Raw genomic sequence first — 18,252 nt, 5'->3', positions numbered from 1 at the left:
CAACATGGAGAGGATGTCTGCTAGAATCAGTGGAAATTGCCCCCCCGCTATGGACTCAAGGCAGAGGGCAAATTGTTTTCCTCGCCTGGAACCCAAACAGCAATCATATCTTGATTCGGCTTCCCAGCGGCCTTGGGCCAGCGCAACCCCGCCTCCTCAACCACCCCCGGTCCTCTCTCACATGACTCACTGCCTTCCTGGACTTTGTGTGTCTTGTTTTAGTTTGCGCTTCAGTGTATGAGCTTTTTTTTATCTGTCTCTCTGGACTGCTTCATCTGTGGCTCGTCTGGAGTTACATTACTTTTTTTTTCCATGTTTATTTCTACTGTAAACATGTTTATTTCTGCTGTAAACATGTTTATATCTGCTGCAAACATGTTTATATCTGCTGCAAACATGTTTATTTCTACTGTAAACATGTTTATTTCTGCCCCGAGGTGGCGGTTCTCAGTTCCGGTCCACATTAACCCCTGCAGATTTCACCCGAACACCTGGCTCTGCTGGACAAGGAGTGGAACGGGCGTCCCGTTTTTAAAAAAAATGTAACTGTACCTCTTTCTATCCCATGGCAACCTGCTTTGCACTCGAATATCATCCTATCAAGGTTTCTGCACCAATCAATGTGGGCATTCTGGTCATATATCGCCCTCCAGGAGGCAATATGAATGACTTTATCTCTGAGATGGACGTGTTGCTCTCTGACATACCTGATAATGACACACAGCTGGTTGTCATGGAGAATTAAATATTCACACTGACAAAACTCAGGCCAAAGACTTTATGAACCTCGTCAAGTCATTCAGTCCAGACTCCTGGTCTGACTGGTCACTCCTCAGTCCTGATCCTGCTGGACCAGATCCACTGGTCACTCCTCAGTCCTGATCCTGCTGGACCAGATCCACTGGTCAGTCCTCAGTCCTGGTCCTGCTGGACCAGATCCACCGGTCAGTCCTAGTCCTGGTGGACCAGATCCACTGGTCAGTCCTCAGTCCTGGTCCTGCTGGACCAGATCCACTGGTCACTCCTCAGTCTTGGTCCTGCTGGACCTGTCTGCTGCTTCTGACACAGCCAACCATCAGATTCTCCTCTCCACACTCTCTGAGCTCGGCATCTCTGAATCTGTCCTCTCATGGTCCACGTCCTACCTCTCAGGAAGATCCTTCAGAGTATTCTGGTGAGGAGAAGTGTCCAGATCACATGAAAACAGGGGAGCCTCAGGGATCGGTGCTCGGCCCTCTTGTCTTTCCACTATACACCTCCTCACTCAGTGCAGTTAGAAGCTCTCATGGCTTCTCCTACCACTGCTATGCAGATGACACTCAGCTTTTCCTCTTCTTCCCACCAGACAACACAACGTTCCAATGAGAATATCAGCTTTCCTTGCTGATATCTCTGCATGGATGAAGGATCGCCACCTTCAGCTCAATCTGTCCAAAACAGAGCTCATTATCTGTCCAGCCAATCCTTCCTTACATCCGCAGATACGTGTGAAGCTTGACTCTATCACACTTGTTCCTACGTCTGCTGCCTGGAATCTGGGTGTCATGGTGGATGACCAGCTGACCTTTAAGGTCCATGTTTCCTTGGTTGCCCGTACCTGCCGATATGCTCTCTACAACATCAAGACAATCAGATCGTACCTGACAGAACATACGACCTAGCTTCTGGTTCAGGTTCTGGTCATCTCACACATCGATTACTGCAGTTCCCTTCTGGCAGGTCTGCCTGCATGCTGGTTAAACCTCTGCAGATGATCCAGAACCAGCAACACATCTGGTCTTCAACCAACCCAAACAGGCTCATGTCACTCCGCTGCTAATCGCTCTTCACTGGCTTCCGGTCTCAGCACACATCAAATTCAAAGCTTTGCTTACAAAACAATAACTCAAACGGCTCCCGTCTACCTTCACTCCCTCTCCACAGCTACGTTCCACCAGTGAAAGACGCTTTGTGTTACCACCACAACTTGGGACTTAATCACTAGCCAGACTCTTTTTCTCTGTTGTTCCACGCTGGTGGAATGATCTCCCAAACTCTGTCCGCTCTGCAGAGTCCCTGTCTACTTTTAAGAGCAAGCTGAAAACTCAGCTCTTCAAGGAGAACTTCCACACTTAGTTTAGCTGTATTTGTTGGAAACCTGGAGAACTTAGCCCAGTTCTTTGCAACAAGCTTTATGGTATTAATTCTTTGTATTATAACATAGGTGATATTATGGGATGGGAAGGGAGTAAACAAAAAAAAAACAAAAAAAAAAAAGCCTGTAGCATTTCATGGAAGGACCTGCGTCCAACTGGACAGTCCACCAGTTCTTCCTACGATGTCCTCTACTGTTTGATTTCCTGCTTGTGTTCTCACTCATATGTAAGTCGCTTTGAATAAAAGCGTCTGCTATATAGATATACATATATAATATCATTTAATATTTATATGTATTTTTATATGCCACCATATAAGCACGGTAGCAACAGTATCACACTGAGGGAATCTGATCTGCTCAACAAACACTAACACTAACCAGTTACTAACTACGCAACTGTAATATTACAGAACAGCAGAAAAAAAATGTGGTTTGACAAATGGGAAAGAAAAAAATAAAGAAACATGTTAAAAAAAACTTTATTCATAAAACACAGGAACAGGACAATATTGAAACCGAGTCAGATGTGACTGTCAATAATTAAAACCTGTCAATACACAGTTATTCACTACTTCTATGGATTAACAGAACTTTGAGAATGTTTCCCAATTTCTCATGAAGAAGGTTTAAGTTAATAAACATGAAGGAGTACTGGTACTGCTGCACCAGTCTGTCCAGAAGACTGGGCCCATCAGGAAAACTTGGCTGTCTGAGGAGGAGGTCCAAGGAAGCCACCAGCCTGCTTGGTTGCAGCTCTGGAGGGTGCCAGGCCGAGCATCTTCTGGATGTTCTGGTAGCAGGACAGAAAACAAGACATTCGTCACAAAATCCCTCCCATTCACTATAAATCAGTGTTCAGCAGATGACACACTCTGGGGGGGTTACAGAGTTCTCTCTCCACTAACAGAGCTTCAAACACATGCAAGAAGAAAACTGCTGCTCAGGTTGAAATGAATCTGGAGTCGGCTTGAAGGTTGCAGAGATTTAACGTCTTCATGGACCCTAACCCTGACGCAGATCACCACACCCCAAAGTGTAACAGCTCAACTCTGACTGCAGACCTAAATTAATTACTTATTTGTTCAAATTAAATAAATGAAGAACAATTAATATCAAATTATAAATAATTGATAGAATTTCATAATTAACAGCTTTTACATTTCGTTGTTGTTGCACGCGTCTGGTCCACCTGGTGCACTCCATAAAAACTTTTATACTTTATGTTATCCATTGTTTTCTTGCATTTGTTAATATCTATACTAGATATCCTTCAAAGTTTGCCCAAACACGTGCGTATAAACACACACAGCAGTGTGAGCAACGCCACTGGAAACAAAACCTGCAGGGCATTTGTCTCACAAAGGTAATCAAGAGAAGAAAGAAAAACTAGATTGTTTATTCTGAAGATATAATACAACCCCTGAAATCAGAAGGTCTGTATCCATGCTTGACAGAGCAAAAGCGGGAATATGCAATAGCAGACCAAGCGACAGCAGAGACTTTTCCCCTGATAGAGGTTGCAAACCCTCATTACGGCCTCGATAACAACTGAGAACGCACGATACGTGTCTACAGACCTTGGACAGACCAGGAATGTACTGACGCATGTAAAAAAAAAGGACGAATGTAGAGGACTTCATAAACATCACAGCCTCAGTCTTATTTTCTTGATGGACGGGAAATTGAAACAACCTTTAAAAAATGCCTGACATATGACTGGTCGAGAGTCCGGGGACAATACACTGGCACACAGGCAAACAGAACTGTGCTAAACCACACGGAACAGGCTTTAGTTGACCAGGTAGGGCCAGTGTACGATTGACTGAGACAGACATTTCGACCGACGCCAGACTGTAACGAAATTGCCCAGTGTAAACAGGCTGAAAATGAGGACGTCTATGCGTATAGAAATCGACTGGAGGACATTTTCCAAAAACATAGTGGAATCCCAGAACAGCCAGGTGAAGATAACCCCTATATGAGACAACTGAAGCAAGCACTGATGTCTGGGTTACAACCATGCATAGTCGACTTTATCAGGAAACATGACGTTAATCATGCAACAGGAACTCTGACAGAGTGCATGAATTGGGCGCAGCACGCTCAAACTGTTATTTGAGGGCAGAAAAATAAGAAGAATCTCACAACTGGATCAGTTTTTGTGAGTGAGACAAACTGTGTTGAACAACCACAGGTGTTTTATCCTGGTCCCAGAGATTGGATGGGAATAACAATGGGAAGAGACGAAATCAGTTTGGGAGAGACTTGGAGTGCTGGAGATGCGGCCGGAAAGGTCACATAGCCAGGAACTGCAGGGTCCACCCAGCTGAATTCAATAGATCACCCACACATGACTCATCAGGACACGATGACAAGTGAAAAACACAGGAAGCTCCAGAGAAGCCGAGAGGATCTGTCTGCATTGTTGACATCTCTGCAGCAGAAACAATGTTTTTTGACCAAAGCATGAAGAAAAAACCAATGATCACCCTAAAAGTGAACAGAAAAAAGTTCCCTTTTTATGTGATACATGAGCAGATAAATCAGTCTTAAATTCCAGAGTGCCAGGTCTAACTTTATCAGATGAAAAAATTTTCTGTCAGTCAGCAAATGGCCAGCTCAGCTTACAACACATGACAGACCCACTATGGTTCAAGGAGCCAAATTCTAAGAAATCAGTAGAATGTTCTGTAATGTACACACCAAAATGTCCTATAAATTTGATAGGTAGGGATTTATTACAGAAATGAGAGATTTCAGTCATTCCCACTAGTCATGGCATGGTTGCAGTTTGTGGAAGGGAAAATCAGGATGGATTTTTTCATCAGAGCCTGAGAGAACCACACTTTTATTGGTCCTTAGATATTTCACAGGAGAACAATTCACATACACCACTTGAGTTAATCCAATTAGCAGAGGAACGCCAACTGACAGCTCATGATACTCATAAGCCAACTGAGTTACACGCCACTCTTGGATTAAAAGAAGAATCAGGGCCTGATCCCACATACGAGATGCAAGTTCAAGATTTCGGTCCCCAGAAAATCACAGTGCAGAAACTTTATGTGGACTTCTTAGGAAATTCAGGATGTAGTGTGATAATCTCACCCAAAGCTCAGAGTTTATTCAGAGGGAAAAACCTTCCACATCTCTCGCTTACCAGATACCCAGGTTCCACTTTGCAGGAAGCTGGTCACGTGGTGTCAGAAGCAGACAAGCAGGAGCACTGGGAGCCAGTATATGGGGGTTGGGATGTGAACAGAGAAAGACAGATGTATCGGAAACGCTTGGGGTGGGTTTTTAATGCAACTCCACAGACACACTTGGAAGAACCCAGTTTTTCAACAGCAGAATGATATTTGGTGGATTTAAATTCATACCCTGAGTTAAAAGAAATTCCAGAAACTTTGTGGGCAAAAGGGAAAAATGATGTAGGGTTAATGACCACAGCTCAGCCAGTTGTCATAAAACCCAAAACAGATTATAGGCCAAGAATCAGACAGTACCCCTTAAAACCAGATGCAATTGAAGGAATCAGACTGGTCATAGAGGATATGAAAAAGACAGGAATTATTGAAGAAAATGCAGCTGTGTGTTGCAGTTCTCCAATCTTCCCAGTCAGGAAGGCAGATGGAAGTTGGAGACCTGTACAGGACCTTAGAGCAGTTAATGCTGCAGTGGAGAGCCGTGCCCCAAACGTCCCGGATCTGCACACAATCCTTAACAATTTGAAACCTTCACAGAAATTTTTCACAGTGATTGATTTAAGGAACGCATTTCTCTCAATTCCAGGTCAAAAAGAGTCTAGAGGTTGGTTCGGGTTTACATTTGAAGGAAAACAGTACACATTTACTAGATTACCACAGGGTTTTTGTGATTCTCCAACTATTTTTGCAGCAGCCATCCAAAACTGTCTGGCTGGATTTAAAGTCCCCGCCCATTCACAGGTAATTTCTTACATCGAAGATATCATTGTAGCTTCGAATTGCGAAGAAAACTGCAGAGAAACATCACTCAAACTTCTCAGATTCTTAGCTGACACTGGAAATAAAGTCTCACTCAAGAAACTTCAGTCGGTAAAAGAGGAAGTGAAGTTCTTGGGCCATTTAATAAGTGGTGATGGGAGGCTTTGTGAGGACAGGAAGGAAGCGATCTTAAACGCACCACGAGCAGTGACCAAGAAACAAATGATGTAGTTTCTTGGTCTGTGTAATTTTTGTCTTGCTTTTTGTCTAGCTTGGATTCCTAACTATGCAGAAATTACTCAACCCTTATTGGATATAACATACGAGCAGCCAAAGTCCATGTCAGATGTGCTGACCTGGACACCGGAGTCCTTATAGGCTTTACAGGATCTGAAACAAGCCATGACAAGTTCTACGGTCCTGAGTTTGCCAGATTACTCAAAGCCATTTATTCAAACTGTGGACTGTAAAGGAAATTTCATCACTTCAATGTTAGCTCAAGAACATGGAGGGAAACTAAAACCCATTGGGTTTTATTCGAAAAGACTTGATCCCGTGTCAAGTGCATTAGCTCCGTGTGTCGTGTGTGCGTCGCAGCATTGGGGGTGCAAGCAACTGCTTAAATTGTCTTGTTTCATCCATTAACATTATTAGTCCCTCACGAGGTGGAGATCCTCCTCATGCAAACAAAAATGACTTTTCTGTCACCAGCTAGACATTTATCTTTAGTTGCCACAATATTGTCTCAGCCACATTTGACAATAAAACACTGTAAAACAGTGAATTCAGCAACATCGATTCCTTCTGAGGAAGATGGCGAAAAACATGACTGCCAGGCTTTAACAGAGAGATTGTGTAAGCCCAGACCTGATCTGCAAGATTCACCTCTTGGTTATGGTCTGGTCTTCTATGTTGATGGGTCGAGTTCTAAAGATCTCCAGGGCAGACAGCGAACGGGGTTTGCTGTTGTTACACAAAAAGAAATTGTGGAAGCTGGACAAATTTCATCGAGTCTGTCAGCACAAGCGGCAGAAATAATAGCCTTAACACAAGCATGTAAACAAGCTGAGGGAAAATCAGTTACGATCTATACAGATAGTCAATTCGCCTTTGCAACCTTACACTTTTTTGCAGCTCAATGGGAGCGTAGCGGGATGGTAACATCATCTGGAAAGTCTGTTCAGCACGCATCTTTGATAACAGACTTATTAAAAGCAGTAATGTTGCCAGAGAAGATTGCTGTGTGCAAGTGTTCAGCTCATACGTCACAGAAATCAGATGTAGCTTTAGGAAATGCTTTTGCAGACAAAGTGGCCAAACAGGCGGCAACCGGAGTGCACGGTTTAAAAACATTATATACAGAAAGTCAGCATGCACACATTGATGTTTCGATCATTAAAGACATGCAGCAAAACGCACCCACATCTGAGAAGCAGCTGTGGTTAACTGCAGGAGCCGAGCTGAAGAATGATGTTTATTTTATCCAAGACAAACCCGTGTTACCAAAAAGTCTTTTTAAAACTGCAGCTATGTTAAGCCATGGTCCAGCACATGTTGCTTCAGCTATTATGAATGATATTGTGTCAAGACGTTATGCTTTTGGTTTTGTTTCTTTTTCAAAGAATTTTTGCAGAGCTTGTCTTATTTGTTGTAAACACAATTCCCAGGGAAATATCAGACCAAAGAGAGGACAGTTTCCCAAAGCAGAACATCCTTTTCAGTTTTTGCACATGGATTTTACTGAGTTGAATGCATGTCAACAATATAAGTATTGTTTAGTACTTATTTGTCCCTTTTCTAAATGGGTTGAAATCGTGCCAAGCAAGCATGTAGATGCTTTAGCAGTTGCGAAAGTCATATGTAAGATCATAATTCCACAACATGGAATTCCTAGGACTATTTGGTTGGACCGAGGTTCTCATTTTACAAATAAAGTCATTTCTGAAATTGCTGTTAATTTAGGAATCACCTTAAAAAACCGCTGTTCATATCATCCACAATCTGCAGGGTTGGTTAAAAGAACAAATTATACTATAAAGCTCAGGTTATGTAAAACAATGGAACACACAGGACGTAATTGGGTTGACTGTTTAGAATTAGTTAAACTGTATATGCGTATCACGCCTACAGATGGAAATGGTGTAACCCCCTTCGAAATTGTGTATGGGAGAGCTTTCAGGCTGCCAACGCTTGGGGATGATGAAGCTAAGGTCGACCAAGAAAATACATTAGCACATTGGATGATACAAATGTTTAAGAATAAATCTGTTGTTAAAAGCAATGATCTGCCACTCTGTTCTCCTCCTCTGCAGGAACCATCGGTCCTGGCCCCGGGGGATTTGGTCCTGGTACATGTTCTCAAGCGGAAAAGTTGGGCTTCTCCAAGATGGGCAGGTCCATTTCGTGTCTTACTCGCAACCCCCACCGCTGTAAAACTTGAAGGGAAATCTTCCTGGACTCATGCATCGCATGTGAAGCGTGTGTTTCAGTTCCCAGCTGAAACGGAGGATGCTGACTAGTGTCTTACCTAACATGGCAGGAACGACTGTGTGGCACACCTGAGAAGCCTCTCCTCTGTGGAGGATTGAGGCCTGGATGGGCGATCTAACTGTGTTTTACAGGGCGGTGGACTTGGGGGGACCTGTGCCATGGAGAAGAGCCGTGAAGAACCGTATCTGGACATTTCCTCTTGGTGGTTCAGAGTCGTTGGTATTTGTAGAAAAGTTGAGCTAAGGATTTTTCCCTTAGTAGATCTACATTGGAGTGCTAATGTGTTTTGGAGGCCTTGTCTTCATTCATTTGTGGTCTATTCACCCCATCTAATGGATAACTTTGTGAACTGCATAGTCACATATGTTTCTTTGCAAGATGGCCAAAGTAATGATGGAAAAGAAAAACACTTGGCCCGCTACTATATACAAGTAATATGATGTCACAAAATGCTTTGGCAAGTGAAAGGCGACTGATGTTGACATAAACTTGTGTATTTTTCTGTCAAAGAGGAGGGAAATGTTGGGAATTTCAGTTTATATCATTCTTAGTTTATATTATAACTTCTCATCAATCTCACACTGATATATTCCTCGTTATGTACAAGTTAAAAGGTTTCTGTGTGCGTGAGAAGACTTCAGTTTGGATAAACAGGATGTCTGGGCGATATGCCATGGAACACTGAACAGCGGACGTGGAAGACATCTGTTCCCCAGAAAAACGATTACGGGAAAAGGATTACGCACACACATCAAACTTCTGAACCAAGCATAGCCAAACACACACACACACACACATTGTCCACACACTCATATGGACTCGTTTGTGCACGTACATATACATTGTATTGTATCATATTGCATGAATGTCACGTGGTACCTTTCAATAAAGGGCTTGGAGGTTTTTTTAAGCTCAGGCTTGTGAGATGAGCCTCCTTGCAAGTTGGAAAAGATCGTCTCGGCTGGCTTCCTCCTTATTTAATGATAACTATGTTAAGCTGTTAAGAGAGGAGAGTTATAAGGGGTACACTCATTCAAGCCCTGTTAGCCGACAAAAAACTGCAGAATAGTGTTAACATTACAGAGGATTTTATGTATGAGTCTCTATTAAAATCTTGGAATGGTATTACACAAATTTATAAGTTAGACGAACTATCCAGAATCTTACGATGGTGCGCTTATGATTCAGATTTCAATCCAAATACACTAGATAAGAGATTTAAAAGTTGGATCTCAAAAGGACTCGCTACCTATTACCCTTTCATCCAGAAGGGGGCATTCATGAGTTTTGAATCTTTACAGGATAATTATGGATTTGGCCAAGAAGATTTCTATAGATACTTACAGGTTAAACACTATTCTGATATTAATATAAAGACAACATGGGAGAAAAGTGAAGTGGATTTCTTACATACTTTCCTAAAACGAATTAAATCAATATCCCAAAATTACTTAATATCCAAGATATACAAAGCCATCCAAAAATTTAAATAAACCAACACTGAATACATAAAGATGAGATGGGAAAGAGAAAGCAATGTCCAGATTCCCAATGAAAGTTGGTAAAGAATTTGTAAAATACAATGGTGTTCTAATGGATCCAACACATAGCGTGAATTTTGTTGGAAGAATATGATCAGGTTTTTTATCACGCCTACTCAAAAAAAGCACCAGGGTTGTGGAGATACATGTTGGAGATTGTGGATGTTCAGAGGCCAACCACTACCATATCTTCTGGGACTGTACCGTTTTAAGACCATACTGGTCAAAGGTATGCAAACACATTTCCACTCCTGCTCTCAGCGAAGGCGGACGCTTTTTCTTTGCGCTTCTGCTTCCTCCCTCTCCTCCCACTCTGGCCTGCGACTTTGTCCTGTCTGACTCTGAGCCTCTTTTTACATCTCTTTACTTCTACTCAAACTACATCATGGATTTGATTGGCTGATCTCTCAACGCAATTGATCAAATTTTCTGAACCCGGAGATCGGGCAGAGGGGAGCCCACATGTCCTGAGGGGACGCTTCCGGCTGGATACGTTCAAGACTCATGGGCCAGGTGGAGACCGATGTGTCTGGCGGTTCTGTCCTCTGAGGACGTGGAGGATGTTTACATCTTTGGATTATTGGTGATTGGGATTCTGCTGATTGGAGCTGGTGGAGTCCTGATCTACCTGAAGACCCGTGAGATTCTGGCAACAACTGGCAGGCTGCCAGAATTCTGTAACGGTATGTGCCAAGCTAGCAGTGCACAGACTCTGGCATTGACCGGACTCGACCGTAAGCAGGATGCCAGTCTGGTCCATCCTGGACATTTGGCCGAGGTCCCGTAGCTGGTCCGCAAAATCGATAACAACATGGAGAAGATGTCTGCTAGAATCGGTGGAAATTGACCCCCCATTCGGCTGTCTGGAGCTGCCACCCTGAGACCTGCTATGGACTCAAGGCCGAGGGCAAATTGTTTTCCTTGCTTGGAACCCAAACAACAATCATATCTGGATTCGGCTTCCCAGTGGCCTTGGGTCGGCGCAACTCCCCCTGAGAACAGAAGAAGAGATGTTCATAGACGCTGTCCCCCTCCTCATCTACCCACAGCCCCCTGCCACATGACTCACCTGGACTTAGTGTGTCTTGTTTAGTCTGTGCTTCAGTGTATGAGGTTTTTTTCTCTGTATTTTCGGACCGCGTCTTCCTGGCGCGGTCCGCAGTTACATGACCTTTTTTGCCCTCGACCCCCCTATGATCCTATTGTATCTCTGTTCTTATCTATTGTAAGGCAGCGCTGGTATAATAGCTGCATTGCCTAAGCTTAAGCTCGGTTCTGTATTTCTCTTTTGTCATGAATGTTACATGTCTGTATGTCAAACCTTGGACGAGCTGGCTTGAACTCTGAATTTCCCCTCGGGGATGAATAAAGTATCTTTGATTTGATTTGATTAACAATGTATTTGGTTCTAAAATAGTTTGTAACTTTGAAAATGTATACTTGGCTAATATAAACGTAACAGATTGGAGAAACAAGGACAAGAAGCTGTTGTGGATTATCCTTGCTGCAAGTAAGAAAGTCATAACCAGAAAATGGCTAAAACCGGACCCTCCAACTATTGAAGAATGGATCAATATTACACAGGAAATTTACATTATGGAAAAATTGTCACTCACCCTTAGATTCCAGCGACTCTTTTTACAACATCTGGTCAAAATGGACGGAATATGTGAAACCCATAAGATCGGACTTTATATAACAATTTATGGTGCTTTGGTCTTTACTTTTTGTATTTACTTTTCAATGGTATCTTCCTATTTTTATTAATTTTTTTTTGTTTTTGTTGTTTACTCTTCTATAGCTTAAAAAAGTCCAATAAAATTGAAAATTTAAAAAAAAAAAAAAAAAAAAAAAAAAAGGTCAACAGGTAGCAAAACCATATAACATGTGTTTACCTCTATAACTAAACAACATTTACCTCTCACAACCTGAGACAAATAGTCAGGAAGACACAGGTTACTAGGTGTCAAATCGTCAACCTTTGAAGTGGATCGAGAAGTTCCATCACAGCAGTTCTGACAATTTTTTGTTGCTGCACAATTTTGGCATAAAATTTTAGCTTCATGTCTTGACATTGTGGGTGGTCAAGGTTGTCAGAGACTATGATGGTCACCAGGCATGACTGAAGCAAAGTCCTAAATGGCTTGTCACACAATAGTAAAGGCACTATGATACCGGGTCAGAAGGAACCTCAGGATGCACAGATCAGCATTCAGATAAACAACTACAGTCCTTCACCTGGAGAAATGTCAGGTGCACTGTTGCAAACAAGGGAAAAAGTTTACTATTTATTTCGGGGTCGCCTCTAAAGCCCCGGTACCTTCCTCGTTATGTACAAGTTAAAAGGTTTCTGTGTGCGTGAGAAGACTTCAGTTTGGATAAACAGGATGTCTGGGCGATATGCCATGGAACACTGAACAGCGGACGTGGAAGACATCTGTTCCCCAGAAAAACGATTACGGGAAAAGGATTACGCACACACATCAAACTTCTGAACCAAGCATAGCCAAACACACACATCCGCCGGTTCCCTCGGCATCCGCCTAAGTCCAAAGCAAATCCAACTCAGTTTTTCAGTTCAGCTTTTTTTGTTGTTGTACAGTGCCACTTCACAACTGTGTCATCTCAGGGCTTTACAGACTTCATGTCAAGTCAATTCATGAAGAGCCGCTAATAGAAACCAACTGATTGCATTGAATGTTGACTTGGATCCAATCCTCCATCCTGAGCTGCACGAGGCGACAGTGGGAAGGAAAAAAACTCCCCTTTAACAGGAAGGAAACCTCCGGCAGAACTCGGCTCAGGGAGGGCAGCCATCTGCCTTGGGTAAGCTTGCAAGTGGTCTGGTCAGTTCCAACGCATTGTTAGCGGTAATCTGCATCACTTACTTCTTCTTCATGCTTTATTGCGGTTGACAGACGTCACTTTCAGGCTGGTTGCTAGATGGTCTGTTTGCAAGCGATCCGACAACCCCGGCTTTCAGACCAGAGGCTGCTTTTCCGGTTGAAACAACCAGAGTGAATGCACCCTAAGATGAGTTTGACACCTTCCATTCAGATAAGACAGGTGTTTACTGGTTACCTGTCGGATGGACATGGTGCAGAGGATGTAGAGGAAGATGAAGGAGCAGTCAGTGTAGTCCTCGCCCAGCAGATTGCGATGGGACAGTCCCTGAATATAGGACAACGGCATGAACGGCAGCTTGGCCACAACCCTGCCATCAAATCTGGATATGAAGAAGAAGGGGTGTTGGCGAAAGAGGAGGACTGCAGAAGACAGACCTTCCTATATGTCAGCCTTTCCATGCAAGATAAAATATTTCAACCAAATGTGAACTTACATGGAGTTGAACATGCCCATCAAAGCTGTGAAGCAGAAGCCGATTGCAAACATGGACTTCATTCGCACCTACAAACCAGCAAGTTTAGGATGAAAAATGAAAGCAAACATCAGTGAAAGTGATCCTTCCAACACAAGACTGAACATGAGGAATGTAAGAGGTTTCACCATAGAGAGGTCTCTGTTGTTGTTCTTCAACTTTTCTTCCTGCCTCTCTGGAAACAAATACAAAGCAATGAGGAAAGGAGGACACAAAAACACACAATGTCTGCTGGGTTCTTACCAATTTTCTTCTTCTGCTGACGTCCAGCTGATTCAGTGATGGTCTCTTTTTTCTTCTCAACTGAAACCAGAAACATGACAGTTCTTCAGGGTAAATCACAGCTAAGCCAGAAGTATTCACCGGTAGCACTCACGTTTTTTACTCTGTTTTTCCACCTCCGCTTTTAGCCTCTTGTACTTCTCAGTGCGGTAAACTAAGACCCAGGTGATGCCTGCAGAGAGGAGTAGTGTTCGGAGACATGATTCCAAGAAAAAGGACAACAATAAACAACCAGGTTACCAAAGGGGTGTTCCACCAACGTAGCTAAAGACAGCCAGGCTGTACGGGCAAAGCCTCGCTTGACCTAACACCATCCCAGATCGTTCCACGAACATCTGATCCAGGCGGATATCAGCCAGGCTTCCCGAACCTGAACAGGTGAGTTCCTGAGGAGCGTAAGAAGCCTGACAAGAGCTGTTATTGTCCCTGCAGCTGATGGAGATCTATGAGGACATTAAAGGCAGCGTATGATAAGATTCTTTCCAACAGCAGGTAGTGAGCATAAGCATCAAACCTCCACAAACCACCACAGGGTGGCAGTAATGAGCAATACTCCTCACTGCACCACAGAACAAAACTCAAACTTTATTTACAAGCTGTGTGATGACGTCCAGTATTTCAGCTCCAAGTGAACCGGAAAGTAACTGTTAACACAACAGCTTCTTCCTCACGATGAAAATCATAATTTATTATGTTGTTTTGCAGAGTAGTATGTAAAAATGACAATATAGCATGTGGAATAAACGGTGTAGTAAGAATAGGCTAAGCTACGTGCTAAGCTAACTGTAGTTGCTAGGTTAATTATAACTTTATAAATATGTCCGCATATATTCAGCTGTTAGACTGAATCAGCCGAACACAGGCAGTCAGGCACCGACATGATGCAGAATTTACAACAAGTTAAAAGGGTTCTGTGTGCGTGAGAAGACTTCAGTTTGGATAAACAGGATGTCTGGGCGATATGCCATGGAACACTGAACAGCGGACGTGGAAGACATCTGTTCCCCAGAAAAACGATTACGGGAAAAGGATTACGCACACACATCAAACTTCTGAACCAAGCATAGCCAAACACACACACACACACACACACACACACACACACACACACAGTCCACACACTCATATGGACTGAAATCGCACCCATCGTTTGTGCACGTACATATACATTGTATTGTATCATATTGCATGAATGTCACGTGGTACCTTTCAATAAAGGGCTTGGAGGTTTTTTTAAGCTCAGGCTTCTGAGATGAGCCTCCTTGCAAGTTGGAAAAGATCGTCTCGTCTGGCTTCCTCCTTATTTAATGATAACTATGTTAAGCTGTTTAAACTTAACACCGGAAAGTAACTGTTAACACAACAGCTTCTTCCTCACGATGAAAATCATAATTTATTATGTTGTTAGAATAGGCTAAGCTACGTGCTAAGCTAACTATAGTTGCTAGGTTAATTATAACTTTATAAATATGTCCACATATATTCAGCTGTTAGATTGAATCAGCCGAACACAGGCAGTCAGGTACTGACATGATGCAGAATTTACAACAATGTTACGTGTGTAAGCCAACTATGTTCTGATTTCAAATATAAAATCAGATCTACAAAGATGGAATGATTTTTTCCTTCTTGACTCTATAATCTCGGGTAGATTCAATTAGAACGAATATCCTTCCCTGTCTCCTGAACCCCTTTCAATGTCTTCCCATCCATCTAACCCAAAAATACTTTGAGGAATGGGATAGAATACTAGCAAAATTTATTTGGTAAAATAAAAAAGCAAGGATTAAGTATCAAACAATGCAATTAATGAAAGCAAAGGGGGGAATGGGTCTCCTCTGCCTAAGGGAATATGTTTTTAGTGATGAAGATGATGTGTGGCTAAGTTTGGTGGGAAGACCGAGGCAGGGCTGGTGGACGGACGTGAGGACAAGCGGGTCAGTCTGAGGAAGACGAGCTGCAGCTTCCAGAGAGATGAAGCAGCAACGCTGTGACCGGCTGGCTGCAGTACAGGTAAAATGCAGCTTCATGTTCAATGTTTGTCTCAAGATATTACTGATGAAAATATTTATTACAGGAATTCCAGTTTATTACAGTAACCAGTAATGGTAAATATTTTATGTATTATTTATTGTTGCAACGTAAATGTAGTTTCATATTTGAGCTTGTTACCTACTGCTCTGTCTTCTATATGTTGTTGCTTTGGCATCCAGTCATTAGTATCAGATATTACAGTAATATTTTAGTAATACTTAATACATTAATATTTTAGTAATACTTAATACAATAGTATTTAAGTAAAACTTAATACAATAATATTTAAGTAATACTTAATGCAGTAATATTTTAGTAATACTTAATACAGTAATATTTTAGTAATACTTAAATACATCCATCGTCCATCATCCATCCATCCATCCATCCTGGTTCCCAGTCGCCGCATGGCTACTGGAGACCAGGCCAGGTTCCCAGTCGCCATGTGGCCACTGGAGACCAGGCCAGGTTCCCAGAGACTAAATTTTATTACAGTTTATGACTAGATGTAACGCAGATGTAACGGCATCCTGATTGGTCGCCATCGTAGGTCTGATGCAGAGGGAGGATTGGTGTTGAATTCTGGACCTGATGATGCTTTCTATCAAAGAAACCAGCAAAGGGGAATTAGACTTCTCTCCAAGCTCAGCTCCCCCCCTTCCCGGATCAGCTGAAACCATACCCCTCCCCACCCCATCACCTCAGTAGAGGTGATGAAAGTTGCTTTCCAGTGAAGTGGCTTAACTTGTCTATACCTATAAAAGGTATGACAAGTTTTACTGAAGTCGCAGGTTAAAGAAGGATCAGTAACTTTGTAATTCAATAAAACATCCTGTACGGATTATTTATATGTGGACGGAAACCTACATGTTTTTAAAAAAAAAACTCTAATTATGATTTTTTAAGTTATTATTTCTTTTTTAAGTTAATTTTTACTGAAAATCTTACATACTCTGCCTTTAAAGGTGTCATGAGCGTAAAGGCCTGGAAGCAGCTGGAAAAGGTTTTAGATGCACACTGTAATGATCCAGCTGGATAAAGTCAGGGTCTGTAAAAGGAAAAAGGTTTATCTTGACACAACGTCTACATGTTATATTCACGAGGAACATGTTTGTACGGATGTGCAGCAGAGAAAATCTGCAAACTAGCCACGTTTTCTGATTCTCCTGCTTTGACCCAAGAGGCTAGTTTCCAGTTTAGTGAACCAGCTGTCTCCACACCAACCTGCGCAGGTTCCCGCGCAGCCCACGCGCTTTTCCAGGTGCGCGTTTACTACCAGCTTTATGGTAAAGTCAGCCGCTGCCGACGATTACTTCCGGATTTCAAAATAAAGCACATCTTTTTGCCTTCCTTCTCTCTGAGTAATAAAAATATAAAAACAGATTTTGTTGCTCAGAACGGGCAACTGGCCAAATACCGAGCAGTTTTACCGTAGTACTTTCCACGTGGAAATACACACAAGTTCAGCAAAGTTTAGTCCACCAAACCAGTTGGACCCATGTACTACTTCCACAGATACTATGAAGTACTTCTACATTTGGACCCATGTACTACTTCCAGATACTATGAAGTACATCTACATTTGGACCCATGTACTACTTCCACAGATACTATGAAGTACATCTACATTTGGACCCATGTACTACTTCCAGATACTATGAAGTACCAGTGGAAGTACCGTATAGAAGTACCACCACCACCACCACCACCCGGTGTCCAGACCAGCAGGACCAGTAGGACCAGTGTTCCCACCTTCCGCCAGCAGTGCCGTGCACACCGAGATGAAGACGATCAGAATGGTGTCTGCGAACATGGTGGTCATGGTCCCGATGGTCCAGTGGCTGTCTCCGTCCCGATGGTCTGAATCCCAGATCTAATTCCAACCCTGCAGAGAGCTCCGTCAGCACAACCCCACAGGTCACACAGCTGGGAAGTACTTCCGGGTCATGATGCTGACTTCTCGTACTTTCCCAGCATGCAGAGCTGGGTGTATTGTGTGTATATATATATATATATATATATATATATATATATATATATATATATATATATATATATATATATATATATATATATATATATATATATATATATATATATATATATATATATAAATAAAATACACCCAGCTCTGCATGCTGGGAAAGTACGAGAAGGTTTTCCATGTCCAGAATAAGTGGCCGGTGAAGTCATCATTTAGTTTGGATGTAACATCTACTGAAGCTGCATAAGGAATCAGTCTGAATAAATCCTTACAGCTAACATGGACTGAAGAAGCAGGGGGCAGGCTGGACGCTGCAGTTCCTCGTGGCTCCAGCAGGGGCCGCTGTCTCCCCCGGGCTGGACTGAAGCTCGTGGACCAGTCTACTTGTTTCCAAGCAGCTGATTCTGACCTGAATCACATGAACCTGCAGCGAATGGCTC

General features: G+C 42.6%; 1 protein-coding gene across 1 annotated transcript; it reads right to left on the bottom strand.

Annotated features, from left to right (window-relative positions):
• Positions 1–2,600: 2,600 nt before the first annotated feature.
• tmco1 (transmembrane and coiled-coil domains 1) lies at positions 2,601–17,742 on the bottom strand. The gene is made up of 7 exons (XM_079245210.1): positions 17,581–17,742; positions 13,889–13,966; positions 13,756–13,815; positions 13,641–13,687; positions 13,474–13,541; positions 13,215–13,359; positions 2,601–2,927 (listed from the first exon to the last, which is right to left on the bottom strand). Exons 1-7 carry the CDS (start codon positions 17,648–17,650, stop codon positions 2,829–2,831), a joined length of 567 nt encoding a protein of 188 aa, XP_079101336.1. The 5' UTR covers positions 17,651–17,742; the 3' UTR covers positions 2,601–2,828.
• Positions 17,743–18,252: the final 510 nt, after the last annotated feature.

The sequence above is a fragment of the Telmatherina bonti genome (genome assembly GCF_933228915.1).
Source record: "Telmatherina bonti genome assembly, chromosome: 8".
Lineage (NCBI taxonomy): Eukaryota > Metazoa > Chordata > Actinopteri > Atheriniformes > Telmatherinidae > Telmatherina > Telmatherina bonti.
The sequence above is the reverse complement of the archived record's forward strand: the minus strand, read 5'-3'. Positions and strand labels throughout refer to the sequence as shown.

Excerpts from the sequence above, each read along its gene's own strand:
- tmco1 (XM_079245210.1), bottom strand. The coding sequence starts at position 17,650 with ATGACCACCATGTTCGCAGACACCATTCTGATCGTCTTCATCTCGGTG. Across the intron at positions 13,688-13,755 it reads TCAGCAGAAGAAGAAAATTG|AGAGGCAGGAAGAAAAGTTG; the intron begins GTAAGAACCCAG and ends ATTTGTTTCCAG. Across the intron at positions 13,542-13,640 it reads ACAACAGAGACCTCTCTATG|GTGCGAATGAAGTCCATGTT; the intron begins GTGAAACCTCTT and ends GCTGGTTTGTAG.